Source organism: Macaca mulatta, chromosome 19 (genome assembly GCF_049350105.2).
Source record: "Macaca mulatta isolate MMU2019108-1 chromosome 19, T2T-MMU8v2.0, whole genome shotgun sequence".
Taxonomy (NCBI): Eukaryota; Metazoa; Chordata; class Mammalia; order Primates; family Cercopithecidae; genus Macaca; species Macaca mulatta.
Window position 1 is genome coordinate 56,506,969 of NC_133424.1, and position 24,003 is coordinate 56,530,971.

At 41.4% G+C, this 24,003-nt stretch overlaps 1 protein-coding gene and 1 long non-coding RNA gene across 5 annotated transcripts; one reads left to right on the forward strand and one right to left on the reverse strand.

Annotated features, from left to right (window-relative positions):
• Positions 1-41: 41 nt before the first annotated feature.
• Positions 42-17,283, forward strand: ZNF225 (zinc finger protein 225). 4 transcript variants are annotated; one of them, XM_077983235.1, is made up of 6 exons: positions 42-224; positions 695-859; positions 2,712-2,794; positions 5,769-5,895; positions 6,066-6,158; positions 13,162-17,283. In XM_077983235.1, the coding sequence occupies exons 3-6, from the start codon at positions 2,780-2,782 to the stop codon at positions 15,045-15,047; spliced, it is 2,121 nt and encodes a 706-aa protein (XP_077839361.1). In that variant the 5' UTR covers positions 42-224; positions 695-859; positions 2,712-2,779; the 3' UTR covers positions 15,048-17,283. The 4 variants fall into 4 exon arrangements, with proteins under 4 accessions (XP_077839361.1, XP_002801320.3, XP_077839363.1 ...); XM_002801274.4 differs by lacking the exon at positions 695-859; XM_077983236.1 differs by lacking the exons at positions 42-224; positions 695-859 and adding an exon at positions 885-1,393.
• Positions 17,284-19,195: 1,912 nt separating this feature from the next.
• Positions 19,196-23,978, reverse strand: LOC114674060 (uncharacterized). Its single transcript, XR_013410796.1, has 2 exons — positions 23,395-23,978; positions 19,196-19,767 (listed from the first exon to the last, which is right to left on the reverse strand). It is a non-coding gene; the product is annotated as an uncharacterized LOC114674060 (long non-coding RNA).
• Positions 23,979-24,003: the final 25 nt, after the last annotated feature.

Sequence of the window (24,003 nt, forward strand, 5' to 3'; positions counted from 1 at the left end):
GGTCGCCGCGGTCAGTTTGGCTCAGGAATTCTGGGAAGTGGAGTCCAGACGCTCTGTGGAGTAGAGGGCACTTCCGCTCCGGGACTGTAAGGTTGCTGCAGTTTTGTCCCTGGTGGTTTGGGTCAGTTCCGCCGGACCCTTCTGAATTTCCTGGACCTACGCATTGGATCCTCAACCAACTGGTGATCGAATTAGGGGAAAAGAAACCCCGTCGGACAGCAGAGGTTTGGCGGGGCGAGGGCGGCTGTTTTCGTTCTAGTCAGTGGAGCCTTCTTGGGCTTGGGGCTGTCCTCGCGTCCCCGGGGTGTTTGGGACTTTGTCGGGTTGCGTCTCGCCAGGTTTTAGGGTTTCCGGGGCTCTGAGCTCGCCCACTCCGCCTCCCTGCACCCCACGCGCGTGGCCACGTCCTCGCGATAAAACGTTAGGATGTTAATCTCCTTGGGTCTACCGTTACTGTTCTTTAAGATGGGGACTTTAGGAACATCCTAATAGAATCGTTTTGGGAACTGGAAGAGGTAACACAAATGACAGCCTTAAAGCAACCCCTGTCACTTGGTGACTGGTGGTCTCTTGTTAATTTCCCACAAAGCCGGTCCCCGGGTGGGGTGAGAGCTCCAGCTGCAGGGGCACCGGCCCTTCTCCCTGATCCCTGCAGGACGCTGGATGATTCTGGACGCCTTCTGACCTTTTTTAGGAAAGCGAGGGTTGCGTCCACTTCCATGAAGGAAGAGGCACATTTAACTTTTATGGCGCACGGCGACCACGGTCAGGGTGTTTCACAGCCTTCTCCTTACCCAGCCCTACCTTTCCAAAAGAGCTGCAGGGAAGGACTTTTTGGCTTCTGACGGCAAAGCTCTACGTGAGTGATCCTTGGCTTTTTTCTTTGACAGAGATGCTCACCCCAACCGAGTGTGTATAGAATGTGTCTTAGGGCATGGGTGTTGCTTTCAGTTGTCAGGTTTTTCTAGTCTTTAATCTCGAAAAATAGCATAGCTTTCATCTTTTTTTCTTGATATTTTATCCTTGTTATTTTTGAAGAGTATAGATGAAGTTATTTGGGTCAAAGATGTTCATTTTGAGTTTTCTGATGTATTTCATGTTTAACTTCAATATATGCATCTTTTTTTGCGGGAATACCACAGATGTGGTAAATCTCTCTCTCTCTTTTTCTCCTTGAGACGGAGTTTCGCTCTTGTCGCCCAGGCTGGAGTGCATGGCACGATCTCAGCTAACTGCAACCTCCACCTCCCGGGTTCAAGCTATTCTCCTGCCTCAGCCTTCGAAGTAGCTGGGATTACAGGTGCCTGCCACCACACCCAGCTAATTTTAGTATTTTTAGTAGAGACGGGATTTCACCATGTTGGCCAGACTGGTCTCAGACTCCTGACCTCAGGTAATTCAACCGCCTCTGCCTCCCAAAGTGCTGGAATTACAGGCATGAGCCACCGTGCCCAGCCTGAAGTGGTAAATTTCTTATTGCAACATAACAGGGGCGTATGTCAGTTTGTCACTTCATTGGTGATCTCAACTTTTTTCACTTGGCCAAAGTCATGTTTGTCAGATTTCTGCATTGTAAAGTTATTATTTTGAATTTTTTTTTAACCCCAGGAACACAGATTCAAGTTGCTCTCAATATACACTCCCTAATTTTTTAGTTAAATAAAAATTTTTAAGGAGAAATACATTTATTAGTGCACATTCTCCTGTAAAGGTGAGCTTCCCCTCCTCCTTCATTTGCTTATTCATTCGTTCAACTATAAATATTCTATTAGTGTGGATGCAGAATCCAGTCTTATTAAGTTAAATGACATGTGGATTAACAATTACCAATACTTTGTCCAATTTTATTGAGGTGTATTCTATATATCGTAGAATCTACCTATTTCATGTGTACACTTTAATGATTTTTTTTTTTTTTTTTGAGACAGTCTCGCTCTGTCACCCAGGCTGTAGTGCAGCGTCGCGATCTTGGCTCACTGCAAGCTCCGCCTCCCGGGTTCACGCCATTCTCCTGCCTCAGCCTCCGAAGTAGCTGGGACTACAGGCACCCGCCACCACACCTGGCTAATTTTTTGTATTTTTAGTAGAGACGGGGTTTCACCGTGTTAGCCAGGATGGTCTTGATCTCCTGACCTTGTGATCTGCCCGCCTTGGCCTCCCAAAGTGCTGGGATTACAGGTGTGAGCCACCACGCTTGACACTTTAATGATTTTTAGGAACTTTGTGGAGTGGAATAAACATCACCATAATTCAGTTTAAATCATTTTCATCCCCCATTAAGACTCCTTATGCCTACTTATAGTTAATCCTCTTTCTCACCTCAAATATGCAGAGATCACCTACCTACTTTCTCATTATATACACTTGCCTACTCTGGAACTTCATAGAAATAGATCATGCAATATGTGGGCCTTCCTATGTGACTGGCTTCTTTTACTTAGCATAATGTTTCCAAAGTTCATGTGTGGTGTAGCATAAACAGTACTTCATTCCTTTTAATTTCCAAATAAGATTCCATTGTAAGAATAGGCCACAATTTGTCTATCCCTGTACTCATAGGAGGGCATTTGTTGGTGTGCAGTTTTGGGTTACTATGAATGATGCTGTTGTGAACATTCATGTGTTCATTTACAATACACATTCGTGTTGGCGGACGGCATCCCTGGCCACACTTTCATGTCTCTTTCTCTGCTTTCCCTGGTACTTTCCAGGCAGGATTCTGCTTTCCCTCGGACTGCATCACTCAGGACTCTGAATATTCCCTGAAATAGGAGGAAAAATGAACACGTTGAAGGTGAATACAGCTTGCCTCTCTTGCTGTTAAAATTTCTTTTTTATTTTTGAGATGGAGTCTTGTTCTGTCACCAAAGATGGAGTGCAGTGGCCTGATTTTGGCTCATTGCAATCTCTGCCTCCCGAGTTCAAGTAATTCTCCTGCTTCAGCCTCCCGAGTAGCTGGGAGTACAGGCACACACCACCACACCTGGCTAATTTTTGTATTTTTCGTAGAGATGGTGTTTCACCATCTTGGCCAGGCTGGTCTCAAACTCCTGACCTCAGGTGATGCACCCATCTCAGCCTCCCAAAGTGCTGGGATTGCAGGTGTGAGCCACCGTGCCTGACCGTATTTCATCTGACTACTCGTATTCTCAGATGTTCTTCTCAGTCTTGGGAAGACTTAGGGAGTACAACAGAGATATAGCATGGGAGAAACAGAATCTAGCTCCTCCTGTGTGAACACCTCCAATAATCCTTGTGTGAAGCTGCAGTTAAGCAGTTATAGCCTGTTGTGTTGTGCCAACCTGAGAGCCAGCATCCACACGTGGCACTGCTCCTTCCAGGCACCATTTCGGGGTGACCTTTCTTCCTGACTTGACACCTACTCAGATGGACCCAATGCTCCAGGCACTCAAAGACAGTGATAACCATAGTCATGATAGAAAATCTTTACTTTCAGTATGGTAAAGGATACCGCACACAATGTTATCAGAAAATATAACAGCCTAGAGCGAAAATATTCACTACTTGTATATCTAAAAAAGATAAAATCCAACATAAGAATCTTACGTACAGAATAGAAAAAGAAAATCCAAAGGAATATGAATAAAGGGCATTAACAGGTAAGTTTAAAAGAAGAAATTGAGATGGCCAATAAATATTTGAAAAGGTGATGGTATTATTTATAATCAAATAAGTGAAACTGTTAAATTCTTCCTAATATGATTATAAAAATCATGGGAAAATTGATAACCTGCTCTTGATTATGGTAAGACAAATCAGTGTACATGTATCCTCTTGAAAGATCAGAGTTTGGTAAAAAATTGAGACCTGATATTATATGATCACAATTTTAAATATGCCTATTTATTGACATTTTAATTTTCATTTAAAATTATTTTAAATAAACAGGAGCAAAATCTACCCAAAATTTTTTTTACAGTATTGGTATTAATAAGCATATATAAAATTAAAGAATTTTTTTTTTTTTTTTTTTTTTTTTTTTTGAGAGGGAGTCTCGCTCTGTCGCCCAGGCTGGAGTGCAGTGGCCGGATCTCAGCTCACTGCAAGCTCCGCCTCCCGGGTTTACGCCATTCTCCTGCCTCAGCCTCCCGAGTAGCTGGGACTACAGGCGCCTGCCACCTCGCCCGGCTAGTTTTTTGTATTTTTTAGTAGAGACGGAGTTTCACTGTGTTAGCCAGGATGGTCTCGATCTCCTGACCTCGTGATCCACCCGTCTTGTCCTCCCAAAGTATGGGATTACAGGCTTGAGCCACCGCGCCCGGCCTAAAGATTATTTAGAGTAGATAAAAATAGATTATCGGCCGGGCGCGGTGGCTCACGCCTGTAATCCCAGCACTTTGGGAGGCCGAGGCGGGCGGATCACAAGGTCAGGAGATCGAGACCACGGTGAAACCCCGTCTCTACTAAAAATACAAAAAATTAGCCGGGCGCGGTGGCGGGCGCCTGTAGTCCCAGCTACTCAGGAGGCTGAGGCAGGAGAATGGCGTAAACCCAGGAGGTGGAGCTTGCAGTGAGCCGAGATCGCGCCACTGCACTCCAGCCTGGGAGACAGAGCGAGACTCCGTCTCAAAAAACAAAACAAAACAAAACAAAAAAAATAGATTATCAATTCTTTGGAATACTGTGCAGACATGAAATGAGATAAAATGGATGGCAACAATGACAGTAATAATAAAAAATAATTTTAAAAAGCTAGTGTTTATTAGGTATTTAGTCTGTACTGATCAACTTTCCCAATGCTCCATGTATTTCCTTGTTTAATCACTGAAAAAACTACAATATGAAAATTGTTAGAGAGGGAATAAATAGGTGAACTGGTCCAAGGTCATGTGACCAGGAAGGCACAGAGCCTTGGGATGTGCTCCTAGGCACACTGTCTGCAGATCATAGATCAATGCTGCAATTAATGTATGTAGTTTATGCCTTGAGAGTACAGAGGATGTACTGCATAGCTGTCCCACACAGGATACCACAAGCTTGTTCGTTTGGTGGCAGATATTAAAGAAAAATTATAACATTCAGGGTTCAAGTATGAGAACAATGGGAATTATCAGACAAGACTGGGACTGAATTGCTAAATGTTACTGGGGCAGTTGGCAAGATTCATTGAAACCTATATATGTGTATCCCAGGATGTTGCATTTAGAGTCCTACAGGGTTACTTACAAGGAGACTCAGTAAGTGCACAAAGTAAACCTACAGGAGGTCTTTTCCATCATTGAACTTCTGGTGGAGCTCAAGAAAATCCATCATTGTCAGGATACAGATAGAATGAGTAGAAAATCTATGAGTTGGCTGGGCGCAGTGGCTCATGTCTGTAATCCCAGCACTTTGGGAGGCCAAGGCAGGTGGATCACCTGAGGTCAGGAGTTTGAGACCAGCCTGGCCAATGTGGTGAAACCCCATCTCTACTAAAAATACAAAAATTAGCCAGGTATGGTGGTGGGCACCTGTAATTCCAGCTACTTAGGAGGCTGAAGTGGGAGGATCACTTGAACTCAAGAGGCGGAGGTTGCAGTGAGCCAAGATCACGCCACTGCACTCCATCCTGGGCAACAGAGCAAGACTGTCTCAAAAATAAATAAATAAATAAATAAATAAAAAATAAAAAAGGAAATCTATGTGTTGACCTATGTTTGTCAAGATCCAAAACAGCTTGTCTTCCCTCCCCTATGTTTGCTCTGTTCCACCCCTCTCTCAGTAGTCATTGGTCATGAGACTGAGGTTGCATATGTTTGATGCTGTAGGAGGCAGTGACTTTCAAGGATGTGGCTGTGGTCTTCAGTGAGGAAGAGCTGAGGCTGCTGGACCTTGCCCAGAGGAAACTGTACCGAGAAGTGATGCTGGAGAACTTCAGGAACCTGCTCTCAGTAGGTGAGGACAGGCGCTCTTTGTAAGGGAACGTCAGGACCAGGAGTGGCTTTGTATCTTGGAGTGTTCAAGTTTGAGTATGCATTGGGAACCTAAGTTTCTAGTAAATTTTACTTATTCGATTTTTTTCTAGGATGTATTAGCATTAAGCACATGACTTTTCATGTTCACAGGGCATCAACCACTCCACAGAGATACTTTCCACTTCCTAAAGGAAGAAAAGTTTTGGATGATGGAGACAGTAACCCAAAGAGAAGGGAATTTAGGTAAGAAGCAAGCAACTGTGTGTCCTTGTGCATGACTCTCCCGTCTGTTTTACTTCTGTCTGTTTCCCAGCTCTGTTGCCCTAGTCTAAATAGCCAAACTTCTTTCCTGAATTATTATAGCCAACTTTCGGCTGGTTGCCCTGCTCCCACTTTTCCCACCCTGACATCTGTTTTCCACATGGCAGCCAATGTGTTCCTTAGGAAATGTAAGTCAGATTTCCATTCCTCGGTTCAAAAGCCTTTCTGGCTGCTTATGTTTACTTAAGTTACAAGTGTTTTAAGTGCCCTTTAGAGACCATGTGATATGCTGTTCATCCCCCACCACCTCTCTGACTACATCTCCTGTCCTCTCCCTTTTGCCTTGTCTTTCCAGCCACACTGTCCTTCATACTGTTTCTCCAACCTGCCAAAGACACTGTATTGCCTGTTGTAGTAACCAATGACCACACATTTACTCGACTAAGCAACAAAAATTTATTATCTTTCTGTTCTTTAGGCCTGAAGTCTGACACATCTCACTGGATAATTATCAAGGTGTCTGTAGGTGTTTGTTTCTTCCTGGATGCTCTTGGGGAGAAGCCTTTATTTTGGTTTACCAGTCTCTAGGCACTCCTTGGCTCTTGTTTCCCTTCCTCCATCTTCAAAGGCAGCTACTTTGCATTTCTGATCCTTCTTCCATAGTCATGCTCACTCTGCCACTCTTCTTATGCCTCCGTCTCCTGCCTTTCAGGTTCCTTATGATTGTGTTGGTTACCCCTGGATGATCCACAATGACCTCACTTTCTAGTTAGCTGATTAGTGACCTTAATTGCATCTGCAATCCCAGTCCCCCTTGCTGTGTAATATAACATGTTTGTAGGTCTTGGGTACTGGATGTGGACATCTTTTATGAATCATTGTTCTGTCTACTACTGAAGCTTCTGCCTCGAGAGCCCTTACTTGCTCTTCTCTCTGATCAGAATACTCTTTCACCTCAAAACTTTCTGGCTTCTTCTTTAAGTATATTCAAGTCTCTGTTCAGTTTTAGAGAGGCCACTTCCAGCTACTGTATTTAAAATACTGTTCTAGGCCAGGCACTGTAGCTCACGCCCATAATCCCACTACTTTCAGAGATCAAGGCAAGTGGATCACTGAGGTCAGGAATTCGAGACCAGCCTGGCCAACATGGTGAAATCCCATCTCTACTAAAAATACAGAATTAGCCAGCTGTGGTAGCGTGTGCCTGTAGTCTCAGCTACTCGGGAGGCTGAGGCAGGAGAATCACTTGAACCCAGGAGGTGGAGGTTGCAGCGAGCCGAGATGGCTCCACCGCACTCTAGCCTTGGTGACAAAGTGAGACTCTGTCTCAAAAAATCAAACAAAACACAGTTCTATTTTTTTCTTCTTGTGCTGTCTTGCACTGTGTTTTATGTATTTCTGTTTACCTGTCACCTTTACCCCCAGGAATGTGATATCTAAGAGGAGGAATTTTAGCTGTTTTGCTCATGGCTATCTATTCACAGGCTAGAAGGTATTGTTCTGGTACATGGCAGGTATCTAATTGTTATCCTGATAAATAAATTAATGGATGAGGGGAACTTCAGTGTCTCCAGGAATCATGGAGATAGATGGTTAATAAGTAATACACAAACTAGAGTGAATGAGAGCTATTGCAGAACATGTTTCTGTCTTTTGATGGCTGCCTATCTAATTAGAACTTTCTTAGGATTACTTGTTGGGATACTATTTTTAGGTACATGCAGTTTACCCACATCCCATGGAAACTTCTAAGGGTTTTCTTATGACCACACTGAGTACTATGCCTTCTCTCTGACTTGTCTTGGAGCTTTTTTTAAAATTTTTATTTTTAAAAATTTTTTCTGTAAGTTATTGGAGTATAGGTGGTATTTGGTTACGTAAGTTCTTTAGTGATTTGTGAGAATTTGGTGCACTCATCACCCGAGCAGTATATACTACACATATTTGTAGTCTTTTCTCTCTTCCCCTCCTCCCATTCTTTCCTGCAAGTCCCCAAAATCCATTGTCTCTTTTTTTTTTTATTTTTTATTTTTGAGATGGAGTCTCGCTCTGTCGCCCAGGCTAGAGTGCAGTGGCGCGATCTCTGCTCACTGTAAGCTCCACCTCCCGGGTTCATGCCATTCTCCTGCCTCAGCCTCCCGAGTAGCTGGGACTACAGGCGCCTGCCACCATGCCCTGCTAATTTTTAAAATATTTTTAGTAGAGACGGGGTTTCACCATGTTAGCCAGGATGGTCTTGATCTCCTGACCTTGTGATCCACCTGCCTCAGCCTCCCAAAGTGCTGGGATTACAGGCCATTGTCTCCTTCTTATGCCTTTGCATCCTCATAGGTTAGCTCCCATATATCATTGAGAACATATGATGTTTGGTTTTCCATTCCTGAGTTACTTCACTTAGAATCATAGTTTCCAGTCTCATCCAGGTTGCTGCAAATGCTATTAATTCATTCCTTTTTATGAATGAGTAGTGTTCCATCATATATAATACCACAGTTTCTTTATTCACTCGTTAATTGATGGGCATTTGTGTTGGTTCCATGATTTCGCAGTTTTGAATTGTGCTGCTATAAACATGCGTGTGCAAGTATCTTTTTCGCGTAATGACTTCTTTTCCTCTGGATAGATACCTAGTAGTGGTATTGCTGGATCAAATGGTAGTTCTACTTTTAGTTCTTTAAGGAATTTCCACATTGTTTTCCATAGTGGCTGTACTAGTTTACATTCCCACCAGCTGTGTAGAAGTGTTCCCTATCACCACATCCACACCAGCATCTACTGTTTTTTGATTTTTGATTATGGCCATTCTTGCAGGAGTAAGGTGGTATCACACTGTGGTTTTGATTTGCATTTCCCTGATCATTAGTGATTTTGAGTTTTTTAAAAATATGTTTGTTGGCCATATATCTATATTCTTTTGAGAATTGTCTATTCATGTTCTTAGCCCACTTTTTGATGGGGTTGTTTGGTTTTTTTCTTACTGATTTGTTTGAGTTTGTTGTAGACTCTGGATATTAGTTCTTTGTCAGATGTACAGATTGTAAAGATATTCTCCCACTTTGTGGGTTGTCTGTTTATTCTGGTGACTGTTCCTTTTGCTGTGCAAAAGCTCTTTAGTTTAATTAGGTCCCAATTATTTATCTTTGTTTTTATTGCATTTGCTTTTGGGTTCTTGATCATGAAATCCTTGCCTAAGCCAATGTCTAGAAGGATTTTTCCAATGTTATCTTCTACAGTTTTTATAGTTTCAGGTATTAGATTTGAGTCCTTAATCTATCTTGAATTGATTTTTGTATAAGGTGAGAGATGAAGATCCAGTTTCATTCTCCTACGTGTGGCTAGCCAATTATCCCAGCACCATTTGTTGAAAAGGGTGTCCTTTCCCCACTTTATGTTTTTGTTTGCTTTGTCGAAGATCAGTTGGCTGTAAGGATTTGGGTTTATTTCTGGGTTCTCTATTCTGTTCCTTTGGTCTAAGTGCCTATTTTTATGCCAGTATCACACTATTTTGGTGACTATGGTCTTATAGTATAGTTTGAAATCAGTTAATGTGATGCCTCCAGATATGTTCTTTTTGCTTTAGTCTTGCTTTGGCTCTGTGAGCTCTTTTTTTGATTCCATATGAATTTTAGAATTGTTTTTTCTAATTCTATGAAGAATGATGGTGATATTTTGATAGGGATTGCATTTAATTTGTAGATTGCTTTTAGCAGTATTGTCATTTTCACAATATTGATTCTACCCATCCATGAGCATGAGATGTGTTTCCATTTGTTTGTGTCATCAGTGATTTCTTTCAGCAGTGTTCTGTTGTTTTCCTTGTAGAGGTCTTTTGACTCCTTGGTTATGTATATTCCTGAGTATTTTATTTTTTTTTGCAGCTATTATAATAGGGGTTGAGTTCTTGCTTTGATTCTCTGCTTGGTTGCTGGCAGTGTATAGAAGAGCTACTGATTTGTGTACATTAATCTTATATTCGGAAACTTTGCTGAATTCTCTTTTCTTTTTTTTTGAGATGGAGTCTCGCTCTGTTGCCCACGCTAGAGTGTGGTGGCGAGATCTCAGCTCACTACGAGCTCCACCTCCCGGTTTCACGCCATTCTCCTGCCTCAGCCTCCTGAGTAGCTGGGACTACAGGCGCCCGCCACCCTGCCCGGCTAATTTTTTTGTATTTTTTTAGTAGAGACAGGGTTTCACCGTGTTAGCCAGGATGGTCTCGATCTCCTGACCTCGTGATCTGCCCGCCTCGGCCTCCAAAAGTGCTGGGATGACAGGCGTGTGTGCCCGGCCGGCCTTTTGCCATTATATAATGCCTGTCTTTGTCTCTTTTAACTGCTGTTGCTTTAAAGTTTGTTTTGTCTGATACAAGAATAGTTACCCCTGCTCATTTTTTGGTGTCCATTTGCATGAAATGCCTTTTCCACCCTTTTACTTTAAGTTTATATGACTCCTTATGTGTTAGGTAAGTCACCTGAAGGTAGCAGATGGTTGGCTGGTGAGCTCATATCCATTCTGTAGTTCTGTATCTTTTAAGTGGAGCATTTAGGCCATTTACATTCAATGTTAGTATTGAGATATGAGGTGCCGTTGCATTCATCTTGCTATTTGTTGCCTGTGTACTTTGGTTTTTAAATTTTTTTGTTTTTGCTTTCTAATATGTTTTTGTTTTATAGGTCCTGTATGATTTATGCTTTAAAGAGGTTCCATTTTAATGTGTTTCCAGGATTTGTTTCAAGATTTAGAGCGCCTTTTAGCAGTTCTTGTAGTGGTGGCTTGGTAGTGGCAAATTCTCTCAGCATTTGTCTGAAAAAGACTGTATCTTCCCTTCATATATGATGCTTAGTTTTGGTGGATACAAAATTCTTGGCTGATAATTGTTTTGTTGGAGGAGGCTGAAGATAGGGCCCCAATCCCTTCTAGCTTGTAGGGTTTCTATTGAGGAATCTGCTGTTAATCTGATAGGTTTTCCTTTATAGGTTACCTGGTGCTTCTGTCTCACAGCTCTTAAGATTTTTTCCTTCGTCTTAACTTCGGATAACCTGATGACAATGTGCCTAGGCAATGATCTTTTTGCAATGAAATTCCCAAGCATTGTTTGTGCTTCTTGTATTTGGATGTCTAGGCATCTAGCACGGCTGGGGAAGTTTTCCTCTATTATTTCCCCAAATATGTTTTCCAAGCTTTTAGAATTCTCTTCTTCCTCAGGAACACTGATTATTCTTAGGTTTAGTAATTTAACATAATCCCATACTTCTTTGAGGCTTTGTTCATATTTTCTTATTCTTTTTTCTTTGTCTTTGTTGAATTGGGTTAATTCAAAGAACTTGTCTTGAAGCTCTGAATTTCTTTCTTCTACTTATTCAATTCTATAGCTGAGACTTTCCAGACCATTTTGCATTTCTATAAGTGTGTCCAGTATTTCCTGAATTTTGTATTGGTTTTTTTTAAGCTATCTATTTCCTTGAATATTTCTCCCTTCACTTATTGTATCCTTTTTGGCTTTGCCTTTCTCTGGTGCCTCCCTGATTAGCTTAATAACTAACCTCCTGAATTCCTTTTCAGGTAAATGAGGGATTTCTTCTTTTTTTGGATCCATTGCTGGTGAACTAGTGTGATTTTTTGGTGGATGTTAAAGTGCCTTGTTTTGTCATATTACCAGAGTTGGTTTTCTCATTTGGGTAGGCTCTGTCAGAGGGAAGGTCTAGGGCTGAAGACTGTTGTTCAGAGTCTTTTGTCCCACAGGGTGTTCCCTTGATGTAGTACTCTCCCCCTTTTCCTATGGATGTGGCTTCCTGTGAGCCAAACTGTAGTGATTGTTGTCTCTATTCTGGGTCTAGCTACTTAGCAAGTCTACCCAGCTCTGGGCTAGTACTGGGGGCTGTCTGCACAGAGTCCTGTGATATGAACTGTCTGTGGGTCTCTGAACCATAGATATCAGTGCCTGTTCCGGTGGAGGTGGCTGGGGTGTGCAATGGACTCTGTGAGGTTTCTTAGCTTTGGTGGTTTCATGCTTTATTTTTGTGCTGGTTGGTCTCCTGCCAGGAGATAGCACTTCCCTTCATATATGATGCTTTAATTTTGCAGAGCTCACACCTGCAAATTCATCAGAGAATCCACACTGGAGAGAAACCATTCAAATGTGAGCAGTGTGGGAAAGGCTTTAGTCGTAGATCAGGACTTTATGTTCATCGTAAATTACACACAGGAGTGAAACCTCATATTTGTTTGCCTCCAGGCAAACAGAGACACTCTCCTCAGGCATGACATTTTAGGACCGAGAGATTGCCTGTCAGATGCTGAGGATATCACCCAGGCCTCTTTGTGACTTAGGATAATTTCTGTACTTCATAAAGATATGCAATACAAACTAAAATATACAAAGTTTTGATGATGTTGTGGCTTCTCCTTAAAGTTCACATTTGATTCATACTTCACTGTTTACATAATTTATTAGTTACATAATTTACCATGTAAGGTTTTATTTCTACCAAGTATTTCACATCTGACACTTGGTGTGGTTCTGAATTGGTCTCATGCAAACGAGAGTCCATAGTGTACTTGAAAAACACATTGGCTGGGCACAGTGGCTCAAGCCTGTAATCCTAGCACTTTGGGAGGCCAAGATGGGAGTATCACTTGTGGCCAGGAGTTCAAGACCAGCCTTGGCAATGTAGCAAGACCTCGTCTCTTCAAAAAAAATGTAAAAATTAGCTAGTCATGGTGGTATGTACCTGTAGTCCTAGCTACTCAGGAGGTGGACGTGGGAGGATCACTTGAGCCCAGGAGGTCAAGGCTGCAGTGAGCCATGATCGTGTCCCTGCACTCCAGCCTGGGTGACAGAGGGAGACACTCTCTTAAAAAAAGGAAAACACAATCTGAACATTCCCTGTATTTAATACAATTTCAGGCTGTGTCCTAAGTATGAAATCTTGATAACATTGAATAAAGGCTTTACTTGCCCACATCTCTTAATTCTGTGTCATTATAGGAGACAAGATCCAAACTGAGATGGAGACTGTTCCAGAAGTAGGAACACATGAAGGGTTGTTCAGTCATCAAAACTGCGAACAAATTTCAAGTGACTTAACCAGGTTTCAAGACTCCATGGTAAACAGCTTTCAGTTCTCCAAACAAGATGATATGCCCTGCCAGGTTGATGCAGGACTATCTATAATTCACATAAGACAGAAACCTTCTGAGGGTAGGAAGTGTAAAAAATTCTTTAGTGATGTCTCCATCCTTGATCTTCATCAACAATTACAGTCAAGAGATAAGTCTCATACATGTGATGAATGTGGAAAGAGTTTCTGTTATAGCTCAGCTCTTCGTATTCATCAGAGAGTTCACATGGGGGAGAAACTCTATAATTGTGATGTGTGTGGTAAGGAATTCAATCAGAGCTCACATCTGCAAATTCATCAGAGAATCCACACTGGAGAGAAACCATTCAAATGTGAGCAGTGTGGGAAAGGCTTTAGTCGTAGATCAGGACTTTATGTTCATCGTAAATTACACACAGGAGTGAAACCTCATGCTTGTGAAAAATGTGGGAAGGCCTTCATTCATGATTCCCAGCTTCAGGAACATCAAAGAATCCATACTGGGGAGAAGCCATTCACATGTGATACATGTTGTAAGAGCTTCCGTAGTAGAGCAAATCTTAATAGGCATTCCACGGTTCACATGCTAGAGAAACCATTCAGATGTGATATATGTGGTAAGAGCTTTGGTCTGAAATCAGCACTTAATAGTCATCGCATGGTTCACACAGGAGAGAAACGGTACAAATGTGAGGAATGTGGAAAACGCTTCATTTATAGGCAAGATCTTTATAAGCATCAGATAGACCACACAGGGGAGAAGCCATATAATTGTAAAGAATGTGGAAAGAGCTTCAGATGGGCCTCAGGTCTTTCAAGACATGTGCGAGTCCACAGTGGAGAGACACCATTCAAATGCGAAGAATGTGGGAAGGGATTTTACACAAATTCACAACGTTATTCTCACCAGAGAGCCCACAGTGGAGAAAAGCCATATAGATGTGAGGAGTGTGGGAAGGGCTACAAAAGGAGGTTGGATCTTGACTTTCATCAGAGGGTCCACAGAGGAGAGAAACCCTATAATTGTAAAGAATGTGGGAAGAGCTTTGGCTGGGCCTCATGTCTTTTGAATCATCAGAGAATCCACAGTGGAGAAAAACCATTTAAATGTGAAGAATGTGGGAAAAGATTTACTCAGAATTCACAACTTTATACCCATCGTAGAGTCCACAGTGGAGAAAAACCATTCAAATGTGAGGAGTGTGGGAAAAGATTTACTCAGAATTCACAACTTTATTCTCATCGCAGAGTCCACACTGGAGTAAAGCCATATAAATGTGAAGAGTGTGGGAAGGGCTTCAACAGTAAGTTTAATCTTGACATGCACCAGAGGGTCCACACCGGAGAGAGACCTTATAATTGTAAAGAATGTGGGAAGAGCTTTAGCCGGGCATCAAGTATTTTGAATCATAAGAGACTCCATGGTGATGAAAAGCCATTCAAATGTGAAGAATGTGGGAAGAGATTTACTGACAAATCACAGCTTCATTCCCATCAGAGGGTTCACACTGGGGAAAAGCCATACAAATGTGAGAAGTGTGGAAAGGGTTTCAGATGGGCCTCAACTCATCTAACCCATCAGAGACTCCATAGAAGAGAAAAAGTACTTCAATGTGAGGACTGTGGGAAAAGCATTGTACACAGTTCATGTCTTAAAGACCAACAAAGAGACCACAGGGAAGAGAAAACATCTAAATGTGAGGACTGTGGGAAGCGTTACAAGAGGCGCTTGAATCTTGATATGCTTTTGTCATTATTTTTAAATGACACATAATTATTGTACTCGTTTATGGGGCACATGTGATAGTTGGTACAAGTATATGATGTGTAATGATCAAATCAGTATAATTAACGTATCCATCACCTCAAACATTTATCATTTCTTTGTGTTGGGAACCTTTAAAATTAACTCTTCTAGCTATTTGAAAATAATACGTTGTTAATTACAATCACCCTGTAGTGGTGTAAAACACTAGAACTTATTCCTCCTACCTGCCTGTATTTCTATATTCATTAACCAACCTTTGGCTACCGCCCTGCCTCCTCACCTCTAAGAACTACTGTTCTACTCTCTACCTCTATGAAATTAACTTTTTGAGCTTCCACATATATGTGAGAACATGTAGTATTTATTATTCTGTGCCTGGTATATATCACTTAGTATAATGCCCTGTAAGGCTCATTTACTTTGCTGTGAGTGATAGAATTTTGTTGTTTTTCATGGCTACATAGTATTCTGATGTGTATATTTGCCACATTTTCTTTTCTTTTTTTTTTTTTTGAGACGGAGTCTTGCTCTGTCGCCCAGGCTGGAGTGCAGTGGCCGGATCTCAGCTCACTGCAGGCTCCGCCTCCCAGGTTTACGCCATTCTCCTGCCTCAGCCTCCCGAGTAGCTGGGACTACAGGTGCCCGCCACTTCGCCCGGCTAGTTTTTTGTATTTTTTAGTAGAGACGGGGTTTCACCGTGTTAGCCAGGATGGTCTCGATCTCCTGACCTTGTGATCCGCCCGTCTCGGCCTCCCAAAGTGCTGGGATTACAGGCTTGAGCCACCGGCCACATTTTCTTTATTCATTCATCCAGTGGACACTTAGGTTGATTACATACCTTGGCCTATTTCTTGGCTATCGTGAATGGTGCTGCAATAAACATGGGGGGTGGAGATAACACTTTAACATACTGATTTCCTTTTCTTTGGGTATGTATCAAGTATATAATAATATGACATGACTCAAAATTAAGGAATAGGATTGTGGAAATTGGTTTTCAAAACAAAATGTTCTCTAGTTTGAATATAGAGAAAAATTGGTGAGTGTCTTCAGCTGTCCTCGTACATAATGCATGTGAACTTGCTTTAAGCATAAGTGAAGGAGTGGAAAAATCCTGGAGATAGAAATAAAGGAGTATACATGTGGACATAAAGAATCAACAAAGATTCTTTTAAGAAAAGGTGTGTATGGGTTGGGAACAATAGCATGACAGCAGTGGGGCCTCTAACAGTCTGGAACCAGTTAGGACACAGAGCAGGATTGTCATTCTATTCATAGACACCGTGGTGATATTTTGGGTACATTAGGTTAAACGGCTTTCTTCAGCAAAATGTCTACTAGAGATAGATTTGATTTTTATTCTTAATGTTCTAGACTGTATCTTTTCAGGATGCTAGGTACTTTATGAACATCCATGCTGTCTCAATTTGCATAGTGGGTTGGAGGTCCCTAAGACAATCTCTCCAGGTTCTGTGATTTGCTAAGAGGACTCAGAATATAGTTGTACTCATGCCTATATTATGGTGACAGGATACAAATAATCAGTAAAGGGAAAAGGTTCTTGGATAATATCTGGAGGGAATCAGATATAAATTTGTAAAGATCCTTTGTGCATGGAGTAACAGGTTGCAATTCCTCCAGTATTGAATTGTGATTGTACTTGTGAAATGTCTACAATGGAAGTTAATTATCAACCCGTACCTAAGGTTCTTATTGGGACTAATCATGTAGGTATCATCCCTCCAAAATCAAGATTCTAGACTCCAAGAAGGGGAGCAAGTGTTCAGAATAACTTGAACCATGCCTACCAGTTATGAAATGGTGGCAACCCTCTCAAACTCCATGTATCCTAACACCAGCTAAAGGCCAGTCTTGTAAGCAGTCCTGTCTAGGATTTGCAGTCTCAGGCCTGTTATATTAACTTTTTGTGCACATAGTATTAGAAAACTATTGGCTGCAGTCTTCTTTTTGTTTTGTGTGTTTTGGTTTTTAACTGTCACCAGATACCAGAATAGCTCATCTCCAAGGTAACTGTAACAGAATACTCAGCAGGTTAAACAGAAAATACTTGCCTATTACAATTATTAAAAGTTTGGTAGGGTCTATATCTGCTCTCTGGTGTGTCCTGCATCATCAACTTGGTTACAACATGATGTTAACATGTGGGACTTATTGTGTTTCTGGTTAATATTTCTGTTTCTCCCAACCACACTGAATATTAAATACCTAGTTCTATATCTAGTACCCTGAGCTTATGTGGGGCTAATGTTCTTTGCCATTTTTCACCACAGATTTTATTTCCTTTTTCTTTTGTGGACACTGGTGAGTTCCCTAGTATAACTTTGACTTGGGTGTATTTTCACAATTGGTGGGGATTATTACAGATTATCATCCTTCCTCTGTGTTTGAAAAAGGAGGGAGGCTTCAAGTCAGGTTAGCTGAACTTCCTTTGTTGGTCTTGTTATCCATAATATAAAAAATAAATTGATGAGGCTGGGCATGGTGGCTCACGCCTGTAATTCCAGCACTTAGGGAGGCTGAGGCGGAGTTTTAGACCAGCCTAGTCAACACAGTGAAACCTCATCTCTACTAAAAATACAAAAAATTAGCCAGGTGTGGTGGTGTGTGCCTGTAATCCTAGCTACTCAGGAGGCTGAGGCAGGAGAATCACTTGAGCCTAGGAGGCAGAGGTTGCAATGAGCCAAAATCGTGCCACTGCACTCCTGCCTGTGTGATAGAGTGAGTCTCCATCTCAAAAAAAAAAAAAAAGAATAATAATAATAAATAAGTTTGTGAGAAATCTGTTAAATTGTTACATAATCTATATAGGTAGAAGGTTTCTATTTCAAGTGAACCAAAGTGTAACTTAAATCCTCTAATGCAGACTCACAGCCCAAAAATAAATTCCAAGACATGTCCAGTTTACAAATCCACAATTCCTTTGATGGGGTGGGAGGGCAGTTCTGGATAAGGATGGACCCTGCTAGATTGCAAAAGTTTACAGCACTAATTTTTTCCCCAGAGATCTCCATAAGGACCTACAGTCATGAACTTCTGTGACTATGTACTCAAAAAGAGAAATAATCACACATTTTGGCAGCGACTGAATTATTGTTTTCAAGTAGGATAAATCCAAAGAGACCCACACTGAGACACATTATAATCAAAAGACAAAGGAACACCTTGAAAGCAGCAGCATGAAAGTGACTTGTCATGTACAAGAGATCCTCAATAATATCAGTGGCTCTGGCCAGGTACAGTGGCTCATGCCTATAATCGCACTTTAGGAGGCTGAAGCAGGCGGATCGCATGACGTCAGGAGTTTGAGACCAGACTAGCCAACACGGTGAAACCCTGTGTCTACTAAAAATACAAAAATAAGCCAGGCATGGTGGTGCACACCTGTAGTGCCAGCTACTCGGGAGGCTGAGGCAGGAGAATCGCTTGAACCTGGGAGGCGGAGATTGCAGTGAGCTGAGATCATGCCCCTGCACTCTAGCCTGGGCGATGGAGACTCTGTCTCAAAAAAGGAAAAAGGAAAAAAAAAAAAAAAAAAAAAAAAAAGATCATGAGTGGATTTCTCTGCAAATCTCCAAGGCCAGATGATGTATTAAAGTGCTGGAAAAAAACCTGGTGTATTAAGGATTCTATATTCAGCAAAACTATACTTCCAAAATGAGCGATCAATTAATAACTTTTCAGGAAAAACATAAGCTGAGAGAATTAATTGCCAGTAGACAAGTTATTCAAGAATTGATAAAGGGGCCAGGTGCAGTCACGCCTGTAATCTCAGCACTTTGGGAGGCTGAGGCAGGCAGATCATTTGAGGCCAGGAGTTTGAGACCAGCATGGCCAACATGGTGAAACCCTGTCTTTACTAAAAATACAAAAATTAGCCGGGCTTGCTAGTGGGCACCTGTAATCCCAGCTACACAGGAGGCTGAGGCAGGAGAATTGCTTGAACCTGGGAAGTGGAAGTTGCAGTGAACCAAGATTGCGCCACTGCACTCCAGCCTGGAAAACTGATAAAGAGAATCAATCCTTCCAAGTTGAAATGAAAGGATTTTAGACAATAACTTGAAATCATATGAAAATATAAAGATCTATACTAAAGGCAAGTACATGAAGCAATACAAACAACATTATGATAGTAATTTTAGTTTGTAATCCCAGTTTTTATTTTCTATACAGTGTAAAAGACAAATGCATAAAAATGACTACCAATCTATGTAAATAAGTACACAATACGTAAAGATGTACTATGAGATCAGTAACAGTATGGGAAGGAAGAAGCTGTGAAGGAGTAGGGTTCTTATATGTGATTGAAGTGAAGTTGGTATCAATGTAAAACGTTGTTATAACTTTAGGATGTTGCCTATACTTATGATAGCTATAAAGAAAATACCAATGAAACATGCACAAAGGAAAATAAGAAGTGATTCAAGGCAGGGCACAGTGGCTCATGCCCGTAATACCAGCACCTCCAGAGGCTGAGGCGGGTGGATCATGAGGTCAAGAGATCAAGACCATTCTGGCCAACATGGTGAAATCCCATCTCTACTAAAAATACAAAAAAAATTAGTTGGGCGTGGTGGCATGTGCCTGTAGTCCCAGCTACTCAGGAGGCTGAGGCAGGAGAATTGCTTGAACCCAGGAGGTAGAGGTCTTGTAGTAGGCTGAGAATACGCCACTGCACTCCAGCCTGGGCGACACAGTGAGACTCCATCTCAAAAAAAAAAAAAGAGAAAAAAGAAGTGATTCAAAATGTATCACTACAAAAAAAGATCTCAACACAAAGGACAATAGTAATGAAGGAAATGAGGGGAAAAAACACAATAGGACATACAAAACACAAATTTAAAATGGTAATCCTTACCTGTGTATAATTAGTTTAAGTGAAATTAATGAAACTTCCCAATAAAAAGATGTAGTTTGTCAAAATGATTGAAAGACAGTATCTAATTATATGCTCTGCACATTAGAACTAATGACATGCATAGATGAAAGGCAAATGATGGAGAAAGGTATTCCATGTAAAAAAAGTAACAGTGCAGGTAGCTATACTAACAACAGATAAATTAGATTTTAAGTCAAAAACTGTTAAACGAGACATTAATATTGCTAAAAGGTTCATTTCACTAAGATGAAACACTTATATATGCACCAAATGTCAGAGTTCTGAAATATAAAATGTAAATACTGACAGAATTGAAGGGAGAAATATACAGCTCTCCAATAATAGAGACTCCCTACCTTTCTTTCAAATGCATAGGACACCCAGACAAAAGATAAATAAGGAAACAGATAATTTGAAGAACATTATACATCAATTCAACCTAAGAGACATTTACATAACTCTCCGTCCCTCAACAGAATACACATTTTCTCAACTGCACATGAAACAGTCTTCAAGACAGACCATATATTAGGCCACAAAACAAGTCTTGATAAATGTAAAAGTTTGACACTATAAAAATGTATTTTCCAATTGCAATCTAGATCATAACAAGTAGACATCAATAGCACTATAAAAAGTGGAAAAAGACTGAGGCGAGAGGACTGCTTGAGTCTAGAAGTTTGAGACCAGCCTGAGCAACATGGTGAGACTCTGTCTCTACCACAAAAAACAAAAAACAAACAAAAAGGCCGGGCCGAGGTGGGCAGATCACTCGAGGTCAGGAGTTCAAGACCAGCCTGACCAACATGGTGAAACCCCATCTCTACAAAAAATACAAAATTAGTTGAGCGTGGTGGTGCACGCCTATAATCCCAGCTACTTGGGAGGCTGAGGCAGGAGAATCACTTGAACCTGGGACGCAGACATTGCACTGAGCCGAGATTGCATCATTGCACTCCAGCCTGGGCAATAAGAGCGACACTCCGTCTCAAAAAAAAAAAAAAAAAAAAAAGTATATATTTGCTAGTTTTGTCAGCTGAGAGGGTCAAGAATCAATAACACTAAGGTAGCAGTGATCACACCCAGCACTCAGTTCTTTGTTTCTAACTACATTTTCCACAAATAGGAACCAGAAGTCCTAGGAGAAATATCTGATCTCATGGCTAGGGTAGGGAAAATACCCAATGAACTTGAAAAATACCTAATGAACTTGGAACACACAGCACACAGTATCAGAAAGTAAACCAGTGCACAAGGAGCTCATATCATGATGAACAGGAAGAGCTAGAAGGCAATAGGGGACTGCTTGAAGAGGATTTTACTGGCAAAATCTGAGACAACCAGAGAATCAAAATAATAACAGTAGTAGATGTGAACTCATTAATATAATAGAAATTCACAAATCCACACTGGTATAAACAAATAAATAATATAGATGGAAAGCTTTTTCTTAGAGCATAATGCCAAGAAATAAACATAGAATAAGTTGGAGTATCTCAATTTTTCACCAGATAGTAGTAACTTTTTAGGGGAAAAATAATTTTAGAGTGCAGAATTCTGGAGAGAAACACCTTAATCAACTGTTCAAGTTTAGCAGCACCATTAATGGATAAAAACTAGTATCTGGTACATCTTGAGATCATGCACTAAGGAGAGGAATTGATCATAATCCAGAAAGACATAATCTTGAATGTTGGAGTCGCTGAAGATCAAAATGTTAAAAATATAACTCTGGAAAAATAATTTTAAATTATTTAGAAGATATTGATTGATTTACATTTCTTTCTTCCTTTTTTTTTTTTTTTTTTCTGAGACAGTCTTGCTCTGTCACTCAGCTGGAGTGCATTTCGCTTCCTTCCTCCCTCCCTTCCATTTATTATTATTTTTTTTTTCTGAGACAGTGTCTCGTTCTGTCACCCAGATTGGAGTACAGAGGCGTGATCTTGGTCTCCCAAGTTCAAGTGATTCTTGTACCTCAGCCTCCTGAGTAGCTGGGATTACACGCATGTACCACCATGCCACGCCCAGCTAATTTTTTGTATTTCTAGTAGAGACAGCGTTTCACTATGTTGGCTAGGCTGGTCTCCAGCTCCTGGCCTCAAGTAATCCACTGGCCTTGGCCTTCCAAAGTACTGGGTTTACAAGCGTGAGCCACTGCGCCTGGTCAAGATAGGGCATCTCAATGAATTTTGTCATTTGGAAGGGCAGACTAGAGCAACAATACAGCTGTAACTGGCATAGAAATAGCAGTCAGTCAATTTTCAAAGAAGGGGGATGTATGGCATTGTGTGGTTAGCATAGTAACCTTGTTTTTATGTGTAAACAAAATTGTGAAAATGTTTATAAAATGAATCTAGAACGTGAGACTTCGTTTTTTAAAAAACAAAAACATAGATTGGTGTGTATTAGTCCATTCCCGCATTGCTATAAAGAAATACTTGAGTCTGGGTAATTTATAAAGAGGTTTAATTGGCTAATGCAGGGTCCTGCAGGCTGTAGAGGAAGTATGGCAGCATCAGCTCAGCTTCTGGGGAGGCCTCTGGAAACTTACAATTATGCTGCAAGGCAACTAGGGAGCCAGCACTTCACATGGCCACAGTAGGAGGAAAAGAGCGAGCAGTGAGGTGCTACACAATTTTGAACAACCAGATCTCATGAGAACTCTATCAGGAGAACAGCACTAGGGGGATGGTGCTAAACCATTAGAAACCTCCCCAATGATCCAATCACCTCCTACCAGGCCCCAACTCCAACATTGGCGATCACATTTCAAAGTGAGATTTGGGTGGGGACACAGATCTAAACAATATACATAGGCCAATGTATGTTTATGAGGAGAAAAAAATCTGGTTATCTTTTTTTATTTTTTCCCGAGACGGAGTCTTGCTCTGTCGCCCAGACTGGAGTGCAGTGGCACGATCATCCGCTCACTGCAACCTCCGCCTCTCAGGTTCAAGCGATTCTCCTGTCTCAGTCTCCCGAGTAGCTGGGATTACAGGCACACGCCACCATGCCCGGCTAATTTTTGTATTCTTAGTAGAGATGGGTTTTCACCATATTCTGGCTGCTCTCAAACTCTTGACATTGTGATCCGCCCGCCTCGGCCTCCCAAAGTGCTGGGATTACACGCGTGAGTCACCGCACCCAGCCCCTGGTTATCTTGAAGAAGGATTTTAGATGGGTTGTTTTCTGATTTTGCCTTATTCTATTATTAATTTGTATCAACCAACATAAGCCAGATTCCAAATTGCTAACTATAATAACGATATTTTAACCAAAAAATATAAAGGGAGAAAATAAAATATTTTCCCTATGTATAAGATCCTTCTTAATGCTACTGCATTAAATAAATCATAGGCATTGGGTGTCTGACATCAATGCCAAGCGCTTCACCAGTTACACTTGCTTTGAAGTACTGGGCAATTTACGGCCTTCTCTGAAATTTGGTGTTTTTACCTCTTCAGTAGACATAATACCACGAAAAGTGTAATGAAGGAAGATAGCTTTTCCATGAGGACGAGGCTTCCCCACTGGCCCTTTCCTGCCAAACCAGTGGTACCACAGCGTCCAGAGTAGGGCCTGGCGCCTCTGTTCTTCATTGCCTCTCCCAAATCATTGTACCTTGCTCATTCTTTAAACTTTTAGTTTTAGCCTTATATTATCAGTTTATAGTAATCAATCATCAATCATCTACTGACCCCTAAAAAGTCATTCCTCGTTTATTCCTTGAAGATTGGATCTCCTCGCTTTCCAATAACGCTCCTGTAGTCCTGGGAGGAGTTTAGACTTCAGGAATTCCTGTCTGTTCAGTATTTTCGCTCAAGGACTCAGGGAGAGGGAAGGACGATCCTCAGGGTCACAGTCCACATTCCCTACTAGGCGCTCAGAGATATAGGATTCGTTCCCCATTGGCATTGCGGAAATCGTAGTCAAGGATCACCGCGGAGTCCCAGCGCTTTCCCTGAAGGGTGAGATTCTGAACGTTTTTCCCTCAGCGTTCTGAGCGCAGTCCAAACGTTCAGTGGAGTCGTGGTCATTTTGGCTCACGCGGGCGGGTCCGGGGGA